Source organism: Canis aureus, chromosome 1 (assembly GCF_053574225.1).
Source record: "Canis aureus isolate CA01 chromosome 1, VMU_Caureus_v.1.0, whole genome shotgun sequence".
Classification (NCBI taxonomy): Eukaryota; Metazoa; Chordata; class Mammalia; order Carnivora; family Canidae; genus Canis; species Canis aureus.
The window spans coordinates 14512417-14534466 of record NC_135611.1 but is presented as its reverse complement, the minus strand read 5'-3'; the positions used below and the strand labels follow the sequence as shown (position 1 = coordinate 14534466).

General features: G+C 37.3%; 1 protein-coding gene and 1 pseudogene across 1 annotated transcript in view; one reads left to right on the top strand and one right to left on the bottom strand.

The window, feature by feature from the left end:
- Positions 1-22050, top strand: part of PHLPP1 (PH domain and leucine rich repeat protein phosphatase 1) — a 206754-nt gene that overhangs the window by 92098 nt on the left and 92606 nt on the right. The window contains exons 2-3 of the mRNA XM_077891039.1: positions 11408-11604; positions 17561-17686. Coding sequence (XP_077747165.1) covers positions 11408-11604; positions 17561-17686 — 323 coding nt within the window. The remainder of the gene's footprint in view (positions 1-11407; positions 11605-17560; positions 17687-22050) is intronic.
- On the bottom strand, positions 5648-6143 carry LOC144293754 (transcription factor BTF3 pseudogene; annotated as a pseudogene).

Here is a 22050-nt window from a genome sequence, read left to right as displayed (position 1 = left end):
ACACACAAAGAAGGTGATGGGAAGATGGAGGCAAAGATTGAGATTATGTGGCCACAAGGCAGAGAATGTCAAAGGATTATCTGTAACCACCAGAAGCGAGGAGAGAGGCATGGGACAGCCTCGCCCTTAGAGCCTTCAGAAGGAGACAACCCCACAGACACCTTGATATAAGACTTATAGACTCCACAACTTTCTGTTGTTTTAAGCTACTCAATTTGTGGTAGTTTGTTGTGGCAGACTTAGGCATGCAGGTCCATGACTAATACAGATAGTTTAGGATTCCAAGAGTAACTTTCAATGAAAAATGGATTGTTGCAACTTTCAGAGCCACTATAGCTGATATTCAAGTTGCTGCTCAGAGTCCCTCTTCTGGAGAATTGACTGCTGTTATGGATGGTATCTGTAAGAAGTGTGCTAGCATCATTTACCTCTGCCCCTCCGTTGTGACAGATAGCACAGTCAATCACAGCCCTTTTCCCCTTGTACGTAAGAAGGATGGGAGGCTTTGCACCCTACTTATGCATATTGGTGTTCCTAGTTTTAGCAGTTTGCTCATGCAATATGATAACAATTTATTTCAGTTCTAGTTAGGGTGAAATTTTGATTTGAATATAACTGTGCTAGAGAAGTTTTAGTTACTGCAACAACCAGTCATACTGATTTTATACTTTAACATGATACAGATTTCTTTTGTTCTCATGATCAAGTCCATTGCTGATGTTTCTGGTCAGGTAGCTCCATTCCAAGTGACTCAGGAACCTGAGCTCCTTCCATCTTGTGGCTCACCAGCCCCTTGAGCATCCTGAGCATTCTTCTAGACCATCTTCATCCAGCTGGTCAGTGGGTGAGGAGCCTGCGGAAGAGGATGTATGGCATAGGCAGATCTAGAAGTGGTTTATGTATTTCTGCCCACATTTTCTTGGCCAGAACTAGTTGCAAGACTTCAGCAGAATTCCAGGAGAGGATGACAAATGCAGTTACTATGTGCATCCAGGAAGATGAAATGGGATTGTTGAACATCCAGCCAGGCTCTACCAAAATAGCATATGTAATATGTGCTATTACTGTATACAAAAGTGTGTTTTGGTATATTCATGTTTTAAAAATCATTTTAATATATTTTCTAGCCATAAAGCTTTTATTTTATTATTTTGGATGTTGGATTTAGATTTTCCAGTCATTCTTCTAAAAACGGTAAGTGGACATTATTCCTGTTGAGGAATAATGACTTATAGAGCCTCCCCTTTATCCTCCTTTCTGATTGTTCTTGCTCTGATCTCTGTTACTCATCTTTGGGTTATATCTACAGTCTTTATATTTATATCTGTTTATTATCATACTCCTCATATACTTTATGATGGAAATAAGGACAGACTTATTTTGTCAAACTATATATATACATACTGTAATTTAGTTGAATGACTTTAATCTGCCCATTAATATAACAACCTTCTTTTTTTTACTTTTTTTTTTTTTCAATTTTATTTATTTACTCATGAGAGACACAGAGACAGAGAGAGAGAGGCAGAGACACAGGCAGAGGGAGGAGCAGGCTCCATGCAGGGAGCCCGACGTGGGACTTGATCCCAGGTCTCCAGGATCACACCCTGGGCTGAAGGCAGCGCTAAACCCCTGAGCCACCCGGGCTGCCCCCCCCCCCTTTTTTTTACTTAAAATAAGATTCCCTTAATGTTTCTAGAAAAGAAGTTTGAAATATTTGGCTGATAATTCTAGATGAATGTTTTCCTTTGTAATATAAACTAAAAATTGTTAGAAGCTTAGAAAGTTTGTTTTGAGCCATGTATTTTTTTTCTTCTGTCTCTTCTTCAAATACCCAGCTATAGACTTCATAGTTTTTGTAATTTGAGCCGTGTATGTTGAGAAGTGCTTGTTTCCTTTAGCCTAAACATGGGAGTGTATTCACTGACAAAGCAGGTACTCATTGAGCCCTTAGTCTGTTCCAGATATTGTGCTAGGTTTTGGACCTGCACATCGGAAAAGGCCACAGCTGGTAGGTTGTGTATTTGGCCTACTCTCTGGCATTTACAAGCCACAGAATGGGGTTCATTGGAGGAACTCTAAGGCCCAGGCAGCCTGGAGTTCTGGGGTTCTAGAACCCTCCGAAGACCAAAAAAAGACTTACTTGTGAATAAATGATTTGGTCATCAAAGAATTAAATCAGTACCCTAGATCTGAAAGATTTATTAAATATGCTTTTATGATAACAAGCACTGTAAAATCCATGACAGTCAATTACAACTATTTTTTCATTGTGGTTTGGAAGTGTTTTTATCCATTGCTGAGTGTTTTGTTACTCTTTGTAGTTACAACCAGTTAGTGATTTATGGCAAAGTTACCTCTCCCTCTGACTTTTCCATTTGGTAAAAAGCTGTTCTTTTGGGCTTTTGGGGGGGAGGGGCAGGTGGGAACAGAGAGGAAAAACAGTATAGAGTGCTGGATAAAATCAGAATGCTGTGTACGTGTACAAGTGTAAAACTTTTCACCAGAAAAATTATAGGCCATTTTTTCCCTTCCCTTGCTTTTTTAGCCTATTTTCTTTTAATCATTCTTTAAAAAGTGGAGGCTTCCCATGTCTTACTCAAACACATCTACTGGTATCAGCAATCTGACACCTATTTCCAAATAGATAATGGATGTGGGTTCATTTTTTTGAATAACATAGCTTAGTGTGCTGTGTTTTTGTTTTTTTCACATGTTCTTAGGATGTCTGCAAAGGTCACTCGTTTCTTTAGGAAAAATATTTAGTAGTGGAAGCATGCTTATTCTTAATCATTTTGCTTATTTTGCTCATTTATAGCTAATTTAAAGTTGCTACCTAGAAAGAACTGGCAATATTAAAGAGAGATTGGGAGTCACAAAAAAATACCTTGTACTTTGATTCGGCAGTTCATACAATGAAAATTTGGAAATAATAGTTAATAATGAAATGAGTAAACAAATGATTATTTATGGAGTATCTTGCAAATCTTTAAAATAGAATGACAATTTGGAAAAGTCTATATGATACAATTTGAAGAGGCTAAAGCAGGGTATAAGATAATGTGTATGTTATGATTACAAGATTATAAATAATTTGCAAATAAATTGAAAAAAATTCAGACTATAATGCTACTAAGAAAGTAGGATTGTGTTTATTTATGTATTTTTACTACCCTTCTAAACTTTTGATTATTGGGCTGTATTTAAAATAGTAAAAGAATATAAGTGAGAGCTTTGTACATTTTGTGTTTTATTCTGAGAAGGTTTAAAATAAAGCTCTTCAAGTTTCCCATAGTTACCTATAGGTAAATCATGTAAATGGACTAATTTAGGGGAGGTTTTTGTAATTGTTTTCTTTGAGATTCCTAGTAAACTGAGGGATGGTCATCTATTTAGAGTGAGTGAGTTTCTGACATTTCTGAGGTGACATTGGTAGAAGATAGTTTTTCAGGTCATCTTTAGAATATCTGACTCTAGATTAACTTCCTTTAGAATATCTGAATCTAGATTAATGTAGAGAAAAAGGTAACTATTTAATGCAGTAGAGAGGGATTAGGAGTTTTGCTCTTGGAATCTGTTTCTGTTACAAAATTTAAACCTTTCGGTGTGCGTTATAAAGTGGAGCATAAACTTGAACCCCACCTTCCAGAGAAAACTGTGGATAAACATTTTGAATCATGTGGCATTTTAATGGGATTGTGTGGACGTTGCTCTTTGTAACATTGTCAAGTCATCTTGGCTAAAGTGTGTTCTTCACAACAAAGGGACTGAAATGTATCTGGTCTCTTTTACTAATAGGAGAGAGGAGGAGTGATGTGGATTATCCAGAAATCATTCGTGCTTGATTTTAGAATTTTTATTTTAGCATTTATTTATGAATGTGTGCGTGCCTCATTGAAACTTTGTAACCCTCCGTTTAATAAAAGCATCCCTCAGTGAGTGAAGACTTGACTCAGCAGGAGCTCTGGTGCTGTCTAGCCTCATCATCCTGATTTCCACGCCCACAGCGGTATGCATCACCTCTGACACAAGTCACAATTTTTATCTAAAGGAGGTAGTGAGTGTGTTTATTCTTTTGAGACCAGTTATGGGTATACTGGACCTTAGGCATTCTCAGATTTAAGATTTAGTCATCCCAAGGCCTCCCGCGCTTCATGATAAATAGTCATTTGTAATTTTTCTGAGGCCTGCATTTGAATCAGACATACCAGGAGGCCTGTTGCCCTACTTCATGGTTTTGAGAAGTTCATCTGTTTCTCCTCACTCATGGTGTTTTATGCTTTAATGCTTATGACATTATGACATTATCCTTTGTGGAGAAGTATGACAAAAATAAAGCCAGCTGGAAAAGCAGGTGATGAGGATTTTTCTTCAGTCTACCAAAGTGATGGTTTTTAGCCAGAAAATAGAAGTTGTAGGTAATTTAAGAGTGTTAAATGTGGCAGAAGCTTGACAAACCTATGGACCTGAACAAGTCAACCGTGCACTGTAATGGAAATGACAATAAAAAGTTAGTGAAACTGTTACAGTGATTTTTTTCTAGCCAAGGAAAAAATTGCTCATCCAATGAAAAAGAAAAACTCAGGACACTGTTGAAAAGGCTCTTAAGGTATGCTCTGGTTATGCACCGGGAGACGAGACTGCCATTTCTGGGAAGTAACAGATGGTGAAGACATTGAACTGACAGGTGAAGGTTGATTTGATGAAATTTCTCAAATGCATTTTCTTTGCCAAATGTGAAGTTAATAAGGGGAGGCCACACCCGCCAGCCATGTATTGCTCCTGGAACTGAGCTGAAGGAACTCATAAAGCAGGGAAGGGTTATGGTCTCTGTAAATGCAAGATTGTAATGAAACCCACCTTTGAAGAAAATACCTTCTCTGAGTATAGATCCCCAAAAGAGATGTGACCCTTGGGTATTCAGACAACTAAGGGGTAATTCTGATGATGGAATGGAGGGAATTCTAAAGATGCCTGGGAGATGAGACAAGTTCCTTGTGAGGACAAGAGATGAGGGAAGGAAGGAGAGCTGAGGGTCTGAAGGCAGCATTTGCTTCTTCTAGTTCATTCCTAGTTGCCTTTCTTATCCTTTCCCCAGCTTTGATGCATTTGCTTCTTTGGTTAAGGTTTATCAACCAAAGACTGATGATCACTAGGTTGAAAAGACGGTGTTAACCTAAGGCTGTAGCTCAGTGAGTCTCAAATGGTGGTTCTCAGACCTGCAGCATCAGCAGAATGGCTAGCCCTCACAGAATTACTGAATTGAAAACTCTGGATAGTGGAGCCCTGCAGTCTGTCTTGAGAAAGCCTTCCAGGTGATTTTGATGTAGGCTAGTTAGAAGCCCTCTGCTGTAATTTGTCTTCATTCAGCATTTCCTTGCAGCATTTTATTTATTTATTTATTTTTTTCCTAGGCAAAGAACTTTATTAACCTTGTTTCAAACTTTATTCCCAGGCTTTTTCAGCTTAATTAGCTGCAAAGAATGAATTGTGTATAAGCAAAAACTGAAAAGAGCTGCAGTGTCCAAGGGGCTGGGGCTTAAAAAGATTAGAGATCTAGATTTTATCAGATCCATGAACAAAATTTTAAAAAGCAGTCATAATATAAAATAGCAGCTCCCAGTAACTTCTTCAAGTTTTATCTTCTTCAGTCAATTCTGTTTGCTTCATTCTTGGAAGCTTCATCAAAATTCTCCACAAGATCTGGTACTTAGTCGTCATCATCATCCTCTCCGGAGCAAGTGGTGCTTTTCCATCCACAGACTGTTTGGGCAGAGCTTCAGCCAGTCTTAAACTAGTCAGACTGTCTGCACCAAGCTGGTTTAAGATACTGGGTAGCATTTCTGTCAGCAGCTTTGTCTCCGCATGGCCTGTAACGGTGAAAGTGTTCGCTGCCAGCAATGCCTGAACTTTAGGGTTGTTAAGGTAGATCACTGTTCCTTGGTTTGTGAACATATTCACTTCTTCAATATCAGAGATATTGTTTACCCCTAACTTCTTTAAGGGGAACTGAAGTTTTTTATCATCTGCTGTAGCTGTTCTATGAACCACCTTCTTCTTTCGGCGAGCAGTTCCTTTCCCACCAGTGCCACTTGTGTTTGCAGTTTGGCGAGTTTCTCCTGGTTCATGATAGTGTCTTTCATCTTGTTGGAGCGGAAATAGGACCACGCGGGGGAATAGGGTTGGTGCTCAGGGGGTCTCGGGCGGACCAGGTGAGATTAGGTGCACACACGCGGGGACACAAGATGACAGCTCCTTTCAGTATTTTAATTTATTATACTTATATATTACATACAGTGTGCAGTCATGGTAATCATTATTTTGACTTCTCGAATTTTTTAGATTCATGGCTAATTTTATTACAGTTTATATTAGACTTTGCTTTGGTGGAGTTTTAAAAAATTATTTTGGCTCTGTGTTTACAGAATCTATAATATGAAGGGCTAGCTCACATTTCCCAAGTACTGTTTTGATTAATATTTTAAGGGAAATTATAAGCTCTAGTGGTATTCAAGAATTTAGAGATTAGAGAAAGGTTCAAGTCATGAGATTTCTCTGCAATAAGGGTCTACAGTAATTTTGGGGATACAGATAAACCTAATCAAACTGAGTATCTGTCAGTAAGAAGCAAGATTTACTGGGCAGTTGACTTTATATATTTTGATCTGATACATAAATTAACCCTCCTCAAATCTATTTAGCAGCTGGTTGTCATTTCCATTAGCTAAAAGCAGCTAGTCTTAAATCTGTTTCAAAGCCCCTGCCAGCACGTCTTGCTGAGCTTGTTTAGGCTTTCAGCTGTGAGACAGAATTCCCAGGTGCCACTTCAGCACTCAGGTCTCTAGACCTTGTTATGGGTTGTTTAAATCCTTCGCCGGCTCTTGAAATGACCCTAGGCAAGTAATTTAATTCAGTCTTTCTGTCACTGAAAGTAGTCAAGAAGGATTTAAGGATTTATATGCAATAAGAAACATGCTTTAGAGTTTTATCAGTCAGAGCTCTAAAGGTAGAGGAGGTGAGGTGAGGGTTCAGTGTTTGCACTCATTTCTGACCATTTTCAGCTCCAGGGACATGGTCAGTTCTTCCATTAACTTTCGTACAGTGATCAGACTTTCTTAGTTTTTGGTGCCATATCATGATGAGTACTTTCATTCTCTAAAGTTTTGGAAATTATGATTGCTTTATATACTATTCTTATTCTTGTTTTCTACTATTTCTGGTTATAGTAGACCCTCATTAGTTTATACAACGGTTTGTAAATTTGTAGGTGATTTTAGGGAAATGTGGGTTATTTAAGTAATACTATATGTTCAGGTAATAGAATTAAATGAAACCAACTTTATAACGTTGTATTAGTTATTGTCCTGAAATTTAATGGCTTAAAATACCACACATTTATTATCCCCTAATTTCTCCGAATCAGGAGTTCAGGAGTGAGTGGCTTAGCTGCCGAGTACTTTTGGCTCAAGTGTCATGAGCTGTGCAGTCGGTAATGTCTTGGGGGCACTGGCTTGAATGGGGCTGGAGGATCTGCTTCCAATATGGTTCAGTCACGTGGCTGCCAAAAAGAGACCTCAGCCCCTCACCGACTGTTGGCAGGAAATTTCAGTGCCTCACCTTGTTGGCCTTTTCACAGTTTCCAGAGTGTCCTTGTGACATGGCAGCTGGTTTCCCCAGAGGCAATGATCCTAGAGAGAGAAAGGAGGAAGCACAATGCCCTTTACAACCTGGTTTCAGAAGTTGATTGACTTCTGCCACATTCTGTTTGTTAGAAGAGAGTCACTTAGTCACGTGCAAGAGGAGTGGAATTATGCTCTGTTGAGGGAAGAATTGTAAGGAATTTTATGGACATATTTTTAAACTTCTACAGTGATAGGCACGGTTATATATTTAGCAAAGACGTTATTGGCAACAACCATATTTGTACTTATTTCTTTCTTGTTTCAGTGCTTTTGTAGTTATAACAGGTGTTTCTGCTACTTTATATATATTCCTGAAAATTCTCATGTTCTCCAAAATTGTAAATTAAAAAAATAAAAAGGTTTATGGGAAAATGCAGCTGGAAGGGGGTAGGACTATAAGTCCATGCATCTTTATAACCAAAATACTAACAAAAATAATGATGGGTCCTCAGGAGATCACCCATAGGGCCCACTCGGGTATCCTAGTGTGCCTGAAAGTTGAACTGCCTTAAGGAATATTAAAACTGCACAATAACAGAACAATAGAAATGCTGGCTTGTGCGAACCAAGGCAGCATATTTGCTGTGGGCTTATTTCTTTGCTATTGAAAGTTCTAATTCTAGAGTAAATCTTTTTGAATCAACACAATATGCATGTTAAAATGACACCATTCCCCTATTTACAATCCTATGAGCTAATTGGTATTAATGAATCACAATATTGTAGGAGAGCAGACTGTAGTTTCTCTTAAATAAATAAATACTTCTCTTCTAATCATTTATTTAGTAAAATTCCCTACCAATAGAGAAAGACTGAAGGAGACTTCAGTCACTCTGCTGTGATCAACTTGAAATCCTTGCTTTTGCTGTCTGTTTTTCCTCCTGGATCCTGTAAGAAATGCCTTAAGCCTGTAGGGGATTAGAGTAACATTTCTAAAATAAAAGTTTAAACAACTGATCCAACTTTGAACTGGAAGGCATTGGTTACTTGGTGTTGTTAATATTTATTAGAGCATAGGACAATTGGAATTCCTTTGAATTGAGAAGTTTGAGAACTGGCAGGAAGAGATAAAATATTCCTTATGTCATAGAATAAGGAAGTCTGACACAAAGGAGGCATCTGGGTGATTGCCCAGGTATATAGTACTTATTCTTCTCCATTTTCCCCAGAGCCCTGTTTGAACACAGCAAGTCTTGAGGACATGTCTGATCTGGAACACCCAGGCAGAGAGCCGACCACAAGGACATTGAAATTCACTCAGAATAAGACAAGAAGGGGTTTGATTCAAACTGGGATGTTTAGGGCTTTCCAAGGACAGACTGATCTTACCATTAGGCTCTAAGACTATTTAGGCCCTTTGGGAGTTTTTCTAACGAGAGAATAAAAAGCCTGTCTCTGTTGATGTCTCCATACTCCCCTAGACGTATATCCCTTCTGGGACATGTAGTCCCCTCTATCTGGTGATTTGTTCTGGGGCTTTCTCTAGCATTTTTGTGGAGTTGGGGATTTGCACGGCTGTCTTTATGTACCGCTGTTGTAGATCTACTTACCCACAGATATACATAAATGTGACAGGTTAACAAGTGTCCTTGAAGCCACTCTCAGGTGTGGCTAAATAAAATGTCTCCTCCTTAACCTGTATGTAAATGTGTGTGTGTGTGTGTGTGTGTGTGTGTGCGCGCGCGCACATGCATATTTAGATCAGGTTCCTCATTACAGTATGTTAGTTTTTTACATTCATTAAGAGCTCCCATAGGGATCCCTGGGTGGCACAGCGGTTTGGCGCCTGCCTTTGGCCCAGGGCACGATTGTGGAGACCCGGGATCGAATCCCACATCGGGCTCCGGGTGCATGGAGTCTGCTTCTCCCTCTGCCTGTGTCTCTGCCTCTCTCTCTCTCTCTGTGACTATCATAAATTAAAAAAAAAAAAAAAAAAGAACTCCCATAGTCTTGCACTTACCTGCTTCCCTACAGGAAGAGTCTGTCATGTAGAAAGGAAGCCTGGGAGTCTGAGCATTTTTCTCTCCAGGTGTAAATGAACTTACACAGAAGGGGACAAGCAAATGACTGTGGCCTGATCCCTTACTGGCAGACTTTGGCAAGTTGTGTCTGACCTGAAGTCTCCTGAGCTTCCTACCTCTTTGTGGGGCATTAGCGTCTGGTAACTGAACAACTCAGTGGAGTTCTCAGCCCCCTTGAGAGTGTTAGCTTTGTGTAGTTGTTTGCTGGGCACCAAGTTCAAATAGCTGAACCACTGTTACACTTCATTCTGGCCCAGCCCCAGCAAAATTATGTAGTGTGCAGTATCTATTTTATAACACATTTGATATACTGGGAGAAAGAGGAAGTGAAATTCAAACCTGCTGGTTTTGTTATTTCTGCCCAAAGGTATGTACTGGGAGGGTTCCAACTCTCTGGATCTCTTGAGATCTATTTCTGGTGCTCCTGCTCTTCCTGTTTCCTTCTCTAGTAGGTATTAGACATCTACCAAAACTACTTGGTATTTATGTGAATTTTAAATATTAATAAGAATATATTTACCTTGGGGACACCTGGGTGGCTCAGTTGTTTAGCATCTGCCTTCAGCTCAGGGCATGATCCCAGTCTGGGGATCGAGTCCCGAATCAGGCTCCCTGTGAGGAGCCTGCTTCTCCCTATGTCTGTGTCTCTGCCTCTCTCTGTATGTGTCTCATGAATAAATATATAAAATCTTTAAAAAAAAAAAAGAAGAATATATTTCCCTTGAATATGTTTCTTCTGCTAGCCTTTGGCAACTAGGCAAATTTCCAAATAAATATAACCCTTCTGGCTTAGGTCCTACTTAAGGACACATGTCTCTCATTAGTCTATTTCTGAGCATGGGTTTCAGGACTCTTTGCTATTATACATCCAGTATCTACAACTGGGAATGTTTTTCCCCTTGTTTATAATGCTGTCATACATTAATCACAGTAGTTCTCCGGTCCATTTGATAGGACTTGTCTCAGTGTCAGTTTGCCAAATTCATTTCCATCTTGGACACGAAGATTCTTAAGATCTTTCCCACAGCCATCTTTGTCTTTGATGCCTCTCTCTCAGTGTTCCCTCTATGAGTCACAAGCACCACCACACACCATCCTTCATAGATTGGTGTTAAATCTATCTTGTTAGAGAGTAGTATTTTCTTATTAGGAAAGTTATATATTAAAAAAAGAGAAGTTAAATATTTTTTTGTCTTAATAGATAGAACACTTAAGTGTTCATTAAGTGACTGTAGGAGGAAAATATATCAGCATTTAATTCCATTAAAACTGATTAGTTTCATTACATGCTGGATCTTGAATGTTATTTTCCTGTCTTGGTCTGTAATATTTTCTTCCTAATGTACTTAAATAAACACAAGCTATTTATAAAAATCTTGAAGTCATCCCCTTTTATAAATGTAGGAAAAAAATGTGAAGATATAGAAGGAAATAAAACGGGTTATAACAGAGGACTTAAAATGGTCTTTTCTGAGGGTTTTAAGGAAAAAGCTTTTCTTTACCTAAAATTAAAGTGCGCCTGTGGAGTAGATGTGGTAGTTTTTAACCATAATTGTATGACTGCAGATTTCAGAGTCCTTCAATTATAAATTAGATTGTTGCCCAATAATTATTCTCTGTTGCCTTGGTAGTTTATCCGGTATGCCAATGAGTTGAAAAAAGCCCAACTCTTTGGACTGAAATATTTGCTTGTGTTTGTTTCAGGAAAACCTCACAGCACCGGTAGCTCTGAACGGATTCAGCTCTCAGGAATGTATAATGTCCGTAAAGGCAAAATGCAGTTGCCAGTGAACCGATGGACCAGACGCCAAGTCATCCTGTGTGGGACCTGCCTAATAGTATCATCTGTGAAAGACAGCTTGACCGGAAAGATGCATGTTTTGCCACTAATTGGTGGAAAAGTAAGTTTAAAATGAACAAAATACTAATAGGTTCCCTAGTGTCATTAAGCTTACTTTGAGCCATTTCTCTAATATGGGGCCCATGGTTTTCACTCATCTAAGATCTAATTCAGTTCCTCTTGTGCTCCACCATTGGGCATTGTTGGATGGTAGAGTTGTGGAAGATAACAATGCCATTGGCCCACGTGAAGCCTCCGTGGTTATCACTTTGTTAGTACATGCATCTTACTTATAGGCCTGAAAACAGAGCAACTAAAATTCAGTGTTATATTTTAGGCTGTAGATGATGAATTATTCTTTATGAGTAGACATCTCTTGGTATCTTGAGTTTGTATTGTGTAGTATAGTATAATAATGATCCCTAAGTCCACGGCTTTAGGACCATTCAAACATGCTTACCAAAGGTTAGACTCTCTCTTTCTTGCATGAATCTTTGATCCAACTTCGGCATACCTGTCTCTTTTTGTATAGTGACCAATGCAGTCAGCGGGTTTTTTTGTTTGTTTGTTTTTCGTTTTTTCATTTTTTTTTAGTCTTTATTTCTTAAATTCTTTTTTAAAAGATTTTATTTATTCATGAGAGACACAGAAAGAGAGAGAGGCAGAGACAGGTAGAGGGGAGAAGCAGGCTCCATGCAGGGAGCCTGACAAGAAACTCGATCCTGGGTCTCCAGGATCACGCCCTGGGCTGAAGGCGGCACTAAACCCCTGAGCCACCCAGGCTGCCCCTAGTGGTTTTTTTTTTTTTTTTTAAGATTTTATTTTTTCTGAGAGAAGAGAGAGCATGATTGGTAGGAGGGGCAGAGGGAGAAAGGGGGAGAGAAACAGATTCCCCACTGAGTGCAGAGCCCGAAGATGAGTTCAATCCCAGGATCCTGAGATCACGACCTAATCCCAAAGGCGGATGCTTAACCAACTGACCACCCCCGCAGTACCTCAAAGTTAGCATTTTTTAGTTTATCACTTTAGTCAATCATAATCTTTGAACCTGAGATGTTAACTTGTTTCAGAGAAAAGCTGTAATATAGCTGGTGGATCTTTCCAACATTACTAGCTGGTTTGCTTTGGGCATAATTATTTTATTCCTATCATTTATAAAAGAGAAAGAACCAGATTGCTTGGGAAAATGTTACATTCTTTTTTTTGCCAGATCGATTTATTAATATCCAAGTGTTGGTAGGAGTATCATTACCATATAATTATATGTTAGTATTTCCTGATTTTTAAATGATATGATAATCTCTTAATAAATGGGAAGGCGAATTTGAATGAAGAAAAGGGTTTTTGAAAATTGGGGGCATGTTAGGCAAATATTTTCTTTACCATTTTTCTTCCTGAATGGGCATTGGAAAGAAGACAGAACGTGGAGGATATAAATAGAGGGGGGGAAAAGAAAGTCAACTTTTTGTTAAGGTGAACTTTTTAAAATTGGCACATGTTTGATGTGCTGGTTCCAGGGATTAGAAATGCATACGGTAAAATCGGATGTGTGCAGTAGTAAATGGCTTTGTTATTCACCTGCTATATGGCAAATTCATTCTTCATTTAAACTAGTCTTTCCTTATGTAAATACCCCATGTCAGATCCCCATCCATCCCTGTGCTATTATGCATTCTAATCCTAAGAAGACTAATACTTGATCATTTAAAAAAAAGATTTTGGTCAGGCTGACAGGTACGTTTAGATCTATTTCAGTCACCTCTTTTGAAACCATTACTTCCCTTTTGTCTGAGCATTGAAGAATTAGTTGTATCTTATTACTGAAGATTTTGTCCTCTGGATTGAATTCTGCAAAATTAGTTATCATTATTACTCCTGTAGGTCATTATTAAAAATGCATATTTAATGTTTGATGCCCTGTTAGGTCAACAGCCTGTTTGTTTCTTCTCTATGATGTTAGGCATTTGCTTAGGCAAATTTAATATAACCATTTATTAAATAACCTCTGTGGGGAAGCCACTTTGCTTGGTGTCCCAGAAATACCTAGATGGGTAAGTCATCAACTCTGCCTTTGAATTGCTTATAATTTCCTATCCAGAGGTGAAGGATGGGCACAACAATATCTGCTCTAAGAGACATGCAGAAAAGTAGTGCAGGAGATGAGTGGAAGGAGAGATTACATTTTCTTGTGGGGAATCAGGGAAGTTTGTGATGAAGGAAGTAGCAATCATAGTAGAACTTGAAGGGTGAAAAATCTCTTGACATATGAAGTAGATGGTCAGAAAGATTATTGTGCTCAGAGAAGCAGAGGCAGGAAAGCAATGGAATGTTCAGATAAGGTCAGAAGATCGAGTTATAATTAGCATTTTCATTCAGAGCTAGCAACTTGTCTTGTTTCCCAGGCCTATTATTGGATGGACTTCTACTATTGAATAAATTGAAATAGCTTCCTTTTCTCACAGACAAACCTTGTAAAACCTGTTTTGCACTACGCCTTTAAAAATAATTGAGTATATTGAAAAACAGTCTTTTAAAACCTGTTTGACCAAGTTAGGGAAAAATAATTCAGTCTTTGCAATCTGAGTTTTCATTAATGTTTATTTGTTCCTTTTTTCATTCTGTTCACTGTTTCATTCTGTTAAAGGAAAAACTAAGAGTAAATGGAAGGTTTTTGTTTTTGTTTTTTTAAATATATATGAAGATACCTAGAAATGAAGTATGAGATAGACTGACCATAACTGAGCAATACTTATTGATAATCAAATCTGACACACCACTTAGAGCATGGTCCTTTAGGGTACATTTTCAAAAGTTAATTCCAAATATGAAATTAAATGAAGCACTCTTAAAATTTAATGTTGAGAAAAACTTATTTAATAGACACGTTTCTATTCATTGTGCAACTATTATGTTATTCTTTAGAATTTAACATAGATTTTTAAATGTAATATTGTAATATTTTACTCAATAATTGCTAAATTATGATGCATAATAAATCAAATAACCATTAACTACTATTCAGTTTAACTACTATTCAGCTAATCATAGCATTATCAGTACCAGTGTTTCTATCTGTGTTCTCTTTATCAGTACCAGTGTTTCTATCTGTGTTCTCTTTATATCTGTCCCATTGCCTTCCCCAACCCCAAGGTATCCACCCATTGTCCTAAAATATATATTCATCATTTTCTTTTTTGAAATAAGTTTAATCATGTAACTATGTTTTGCTTGTTTTTGATCCAATAAAAAAGGTATTGTGCTATGTGTGGGCTTCTGTGTTTGAATTTTTTCACTAAATATTATGTTGTTTCATAATAAGATTCTATGTTGCTTGCTGTATGTGGTTTTCATTTCTGAATAATGTTCTCAATGTTCTCTTCTGTAAATGTTTTAAATTCTCATAATTTCTTAAGTAATTTTCCTGTTGATGGACATTTGGGTTGCTTCTAGTTTTTTGTTATTATAAATAATGCTGCTGAAATAGTCTTACATTGATATGCCTCCTGGTATGCAAGTAGTTTTCCTAGGGCAGTAGTTCTCAACTAGAGTTACTGTGCCCAAAGGGGACATTTGGTAATATATGCAAGTGTTTTGATTGTGAAATTATTGAGCAGTCAACGTATCAGTTGATATTAGCTAAATTATGCTATAGTAACAAATCCTCCCAGATGTCAGTGACTTAACATAACTGCTTTTTTTTATTCCACTAATTGTTCACTGTAGATTGGTAGAGATTTCTTTTTTCACATAACTGTAAAGGGACCCAGTCTGATGGAGGCTCTGCTCTCTTAGAACATTTGGAACATGTACCCTACTTTTGGTGCTTAGGCAAGGGAAGACATAACAGGAGGATCATGAACTGGCTCTTGTATATTTGGATGCAGAAACTTCTGCTTATATTCATTGGCCAGAATGAGTCACATGACTTCACCTTACTTGCAGAGTGTCTGGAAAATGTGGAAAGTAGATAGTGTTTGGTTAATACCAATCTCTTTGGTACAGGGGGAATCTATTGGCATTTATAGGGCAGGGACTCAAAGGATAAAATGTCATGCAAAGTATTAGACAGTACTGTACAATGTAGAGTGAACTGTTTAATTCAAAATCCTATAATAAATGACCTCCTTGAGAAACACTGCTCTTAGATACATAGTTAGGAGTGCAGTTACCGGGCTGTAGGGCATATGCACATGCTATAAGATGATATCAAATTGTTTTCCAAAGTTCACGCATGGTTTTACACTCACATCAGTGTACAAGTGTTCTTGTTTCTCTGCATCTTCACCAAACTCTTTTGAGATATAATCAAAATATAAACTGCATATTTTGGTAGTAATTTGATAACAGTATAGATAGCTAAATACGCCCATTAAACCATCACCACAGTGAAGAAAAAAAATGATCATACCACCCCCAAAGGTTTCCTTGTGCTCCTTTGTATCCCTTTCCTCCCACACTTTTCCTCACTTTCCCTATCCTCCAGAAATCACTGATCTGATTTCTTTTAATATTGATTAGTTTAAATGGCATTTTAAAAATGTATTTTCTCTTTAGAGTGTAAAAATGTGGTTGATTTTTGAGTATTGATTTTTATATCTAGCCCCACCTTGCTGAATTTTCTTATTCTAATATAGTGTCTATAGATTGTTTGGCATTTTACTATGTAGCTAATCATGATATTCAAATAATGACAATTTTCTTCCTTCTTTAATATATTTAATACATTTTTGGTCTTAGTGTAATGGCCAGAACTCTGGTATGAATAGAATACTTGTCTTCTCAGTGATCTTAAAGAGAGTGATATATCATCATTAACACTGAAGTTTGCCTTAGATGTTTGATAAATACCCTTTGTCAGCTTGAATTGTTATTTGTGTTCTTGGTTTGCTAGGAGTTTTTATCATGAATGATGAATGAGTGATGAATGTTATGAAATACTTCTTCTGCAGCTGTGGGGATGATAATATAGTTTTCTTCTTTAACCTGTTAATGTGATTAAAGATTTTGTAGCTCCAGTAATGTTAAGCCATCTTGCCTTTTACTGAGGTAAATCCAATTTGTTCCTGATATGTAGGGTTTTTAAAAAAGATTTTATTTATTTATTTGACAAAGAGCGCTAGAGAGCACTAGCAGGGGGAATGGCAGAGGGAGCAGGAGAAGCAGACTCCCCACTGAGCAGCGAGCCTGATGCCAGGTTCTCTCCCAGGACCTGGGATCATAACCTGAACCAAAGGCAGACACTTAACCGACTGAGCCACCGAGGCACCCTGACATCTAACTTTTAACTGCATTTTGGTTCTAGAACATCTAACTTTTAACTGCATTTTGGTTCTGATTCTGATCTTTTTGAAAATTTTTTACACTTGTTGACTTGTGATCATTTTTGCAAATGAAGCATAGGAACTTGTATAATGTCATGTTACTTGATTATCTGAACTTTTTCCCCTTAAGATGAATTTACTGGGCAGTGGAAATTTGATTGGACTGTATCATTGCCTGGTGAGGACTTGAAACTTCTCTTGGTAGAGTTTTATTTCATGTTAATTTCAATTTCATGTTAAATTTTTAAAAACTTATTTAACATGCTTAAAGACTTTTTTCAAAAGATTGTAATTCAGAGTGATACAAAAGTCCCTTAAAGTAAAAAACTTACCTGGAATAAAAATCCTTAAGTAAAATATTAAGTACAACTCCTTCCAAGGGGAGGAAGAACCTCAGCACCCTATTGTGACGATAAAGATAAGGAAGGGAGTCATCCAATTTAAACAGGAAGAAGAGAAGTTCCCTCTTGTGGGGAAATTTGAAGAAAATAAAACTCCCCGTTTTCGATTTCCTAGTAATTTAAATTTGTTGGTCAGACTTAGGAACTTAGTGTGTTTTAAGTATGAAGAGGAACATATATAGGGAAAGATGCAAATCCGTGCAGGCTCACTGGCCAAAGGTATGTATGTTGGGCCAATGAACTATGTAACTGGTCTGCTTTCTTGCCTCATTTTTGTCTCTGTTTGTTTTTATAGGTAGAAGAAGTGAAAAAGCACCAGCACTGTTTAGCATTTAGCTCCTCTGGACCCCAAAGCCAGACCTACTACATTTGTTTTGATACATTCACAGAGTATTTAAGGTGGCTTCGACAAGTCTCCAAGGTAGGTGCTTACCCAAGAACACCGTTCAGCTTCTAGCTGGCTCAAGGGTTGCTTTCTGCTTTATTCAGTTCCATAATGTAGTATTATATATATTTTTTTCAGATACTGCTAGTAGTTTACAATTTTTAATTTTGTAAAACTCGTTTGGGCTGAAAAGTAGCCAATTAAAAAAATTTTTAATTGTTTTCATTTGTTAGGTTTTGTTTATCCTAGGGGACAAAAAAGAATTCAGTGGGTAGACTGGCATTACTATTTTAATGTTAAAAATAAGGAACATAGGCTAAGAATATTTAAGGGACTAGCCCAGGGTAGGACAACTGTAAAACCACAAAATACCCAGAGAATTGTTACAAATTTCCCCTCTTCCTCTATTTTTTCATAGAAGTAGTTTAATCTGTGCCATCTCCTTTTCGCCTGTTCAATTTCTGCCTTTCGGATGGCTTAATTTCTTTTGACATCTTGATTATTTTGACCATTTTATAGTCCCCTAATTAAATAGGATCACCATAACCTATGAAATAGTATACCTCTGTGTGTGTGTGTGTGTGTGTGTGTGTAATGGAAGCCAGAATAACAGGATAAATAAGATAAATAAGTGTTGGTATTTCAAGTACTGTGTGTGAAGATGATTTTACATCACATTTATAGAATTATGTGTAAAATGGGTGGATTGTAGTACTTTGTGCCTTGGTTTTGGGTGTGTTTATGAAACGATGAAACCTCTCTTGGGTATAGAAGCATTACTTTGGAATTTACTTTCATATTTTTGAATTCATAATCCAGTTTGCTATCCAAGTTCAATATGATTCAGACTGCTGTATGATGTAATTATTTATCAAACAAATGAATAGAGAATAACTTTGCTTAAAAGTTAATAGAAAATTTGAGAATAACATCTAGAAAGACTTTTTTGAAATACTGGCTGCCCTTGAATTATCAGGTAAAAACTGTGTTCTCGGGTGATGCCATACACTTAAGAACATTATTGGTTTCCCCTCCTTTCAGAGAAGAAGCAATGGGCAGACTTAGGATTGATAGGACCTAGAAGATTCTCCTAACCGTGATGCAGAGTTAATGTGATATTAGAGGCCTTAAGTGCATGTGTCTAGTTATTTTAAAATTACTTTGTGGTGGCAAATGCGAGGAGGCAAGTATTAAATAATACTGTGCTTTTATATTTAAATGGTTGCATGGGTTCAGGGCAGTAAGTCAACTGCCTATATTCTGCTTTTTGAAAGTAAAATGCCAAAATGTAGTCAGAGTGCATTACATTTCTATGTGGAGATGTTGATTTTTTAAAATAAACTTTTTATTTTGGAAGAATTTTCTATTTACAGAAAAGTTGTAAACATGAAACAGTTTCCACATATCCCCACCCAATTTCCCAAACACCTTCTATTACCATGATAGATTTGGCAAAACTAAGAAACCAATATTAACACATTACTCTGAACTAAACTCCAGGATTTATTTGGATTTTACTAGTTTTTCTTCTAATGTCTTCTTTCTGTCCCATGGTTTAATCCAGGATACCACATCACATTTGACTGTCATGTCTCCTCTGTCTCCTCTGGTCTGTGACAGTTTTTCAGTCTTCTTGTGGTTCTTTTTTTTTTTTTTTTTTAATGACTTTGACAGTTTTGAGGAGTCTTGGTCAGTATTTTATAGAATGTCCTATATGGAGACATTTTGATCTTTTAAACCAAATGCAGTGTCATAGTCACCTGCTTTGCATTCTTTTTGGAACAAGTCAGAGGTATAAATACTTAAACATGGATAAAGATGTAAATAAACATAATTTATCAAGCTTACCAATGACAGGTTGTTTTGATTGAAACAACAAAAGGATTAATAGGTATTGAGTTTAATAGTCTTGTATATTAAACATCCACACAATTGATAAGTCACTCTTCTAAAGCTAGCAAGCACTTATTAAGCACCTTCTGTATGTCAAGTATGTGTTTTATGTACTGGGATATAGCAAAGAACAAGTCTAATTCCCCTCTCTTGGGAGCACTTACATTGGGGAAACAGATGATAAATAAGTAAACAGACAAAACACCAAATAATCACTATATATACAAGTTATAATATATACAAGCTATATTACAAGTTATAATGACAGAGAATAATGGAAGAGGAGTAACTCTTTCTGACTAGGGGACATTTAAACTGGAATGTCAGTGAAAGAAGTAGAAGTATCTAATTATTTGAAGATCTAGTGGCTGGAGTTTTCCAGGTAGAGAAGATAGTGTGAAAGTCCTAAGACTGGAACAAGGGATGTAAAGTCAGGGAAGGCAGGGGTCCTCTGTTACAGAAGAGAATAAAGAACTGGCATTATATTATTGGCATAATGGCAAGCCACTCAAAGAGTTCTCTTCCAGAAAGTTACATGATCTGACATTGCTATTGTGCGGAGGACAAGAAGAGAAGCAGGAGGGTCAGACTGGCAGGAGGCTCTTTGGTATATTCCAGGCAAGAAGTGAGAGCAGAAATGGAGAGAAGTGGATAGATGTGTTTTGGGATGTGTTTTGAAGATTGAGTGACAGGATTACTGATAATTACATATCAAGCATGAGGAAAAGGTCAGAATAAAAAATGGCTTCTAGGTTCTTGCTTTGAATGAGTAGGTAAATTGTAGCCTCAGTCAGAAACCAAAGCACTAATTAGACTTTTTATATTGGCACCTTTAAACAATGGCAAAATAGTTTTTAACTTCAAAGAGTTTGTTTCTAGAGAGACAGCAGAGGTAAGCAGAAGAGGTAGATTATGAAATGCCTCTTTAATGGGTTATGGAAATTGTTTATTTCTAACTTGCTGCTGGTGATTGTAAATGTCAAGTGTTAGCTTGGTTAGTACTCTTCGATGCTGCTAGTTTGTGAATATGACGTCTCCATGGTCTAGTAGGATAGTGGATCTGGAACAAGGCTCTCTCTCTCTCTGACTATTCAAACCACAGACAGATTCATGCACCAGGCCATTCAGTAGGAGAAGGTGGGGGCTAGGGAGAGAAGTGACACAAGAGAAGGTGATGGTGGCAGGTGGAGGAGTGTTGGTGTGAGTTTCCTCTTCCACTGATTATTGTATTGCCGTTAGAAAGTATTTAATGTGTAATGTAGCTATATGCATAAGATTATTCACACGCATATATGTATACAAGCTTACATTTCACACAGGTGTGGGTGGGTGCTTCCAGGAGGGAATTTAAACTAATTACCTTAAATTACTAGAATTAATAATTAGTTAACTAGTAGCTGGCTGCTATTAGTAAGAATGTATTTGAATTAGAACCTTAACCTCCTTTCCTTCAGAAAGGCTCTGAATGTTTGGAGAAAACAAATGTATGAGAGTAAAGAGTTCGGGTTTTAAACTAAGGCAGACATAGATCCTACCATTCACTGACCCTGACACTGTCAAAGCTTCTAAGTTTTAGACCTTTTCATTTAGTAAAGGGAATAGTAATAGTTCTTACCTCCTAGGGCTTATGTCAAATATGCATGATAGACTTATAACTGGCACAAAGAGGTTCTAACGGTGTGTGCGTGTGTGTGTTTGAGAATGACCGAGTAAATAAATACATAAAATAATTTTATGGCCATCATTCCTGCTGTTAATCACTGATTGGCCAAATGATCTTTTTAAAGCATTATCTGTTTTTATGTTTATTTTAAGCAGATAAAGACATATGCTTGGTTTATCTGAACAAAGGACCTTTTGCTATTCCTAACATAGCGGCCTTTTGGGGTAACATAATTAGAGATGTCAGACATTGGGGAGAATGATTTCTTCCTGAAAAGTCAGGGATCAGGGACAGAGGGCAGAACATCTTACTAAATGCATATTTTAGATAACAGTGTCTTTCCTCTCTCTATTCTTAAAAACCAGATACACATTTCAAAAGTTTTTAGAAGATGTTATGGTTAGTGAATTAAAGGAGAAACTGGTTGTAAGGGTCTGGTTGAAGAGGTTAGATATTATAGAAGAAATCCATATGAGAACCCACTGTTTGGATGTGAATCACTTATAAAACAGTCATGCTCTTCTTTAAACTTCGTTTATTAAGGGTAGTCCTGTGACAATCTCTTTTTCTTTAATCCAGCATCCTGGGTGAGTAAGTTGGGGCTACTAGAAAAAGGAGGATGAGAAGCTGGATCCATTGGGGAGTATGTGCTTATGGGAAATTTGGAGTGGCCAGAGCTGATTCTCATAAGCCACTTGGACTTCCAATTTCCCTTTCCATTGTCCTCTTCTTCCTCATGTCTTAGGCATTAGGAAGTTATACAGTATAGTCATTCAGGGTTACTGTGGAGACTTTTCTTTTTAACACCACATTCACAGAATGGATTGTCTTTATATCCTAATGG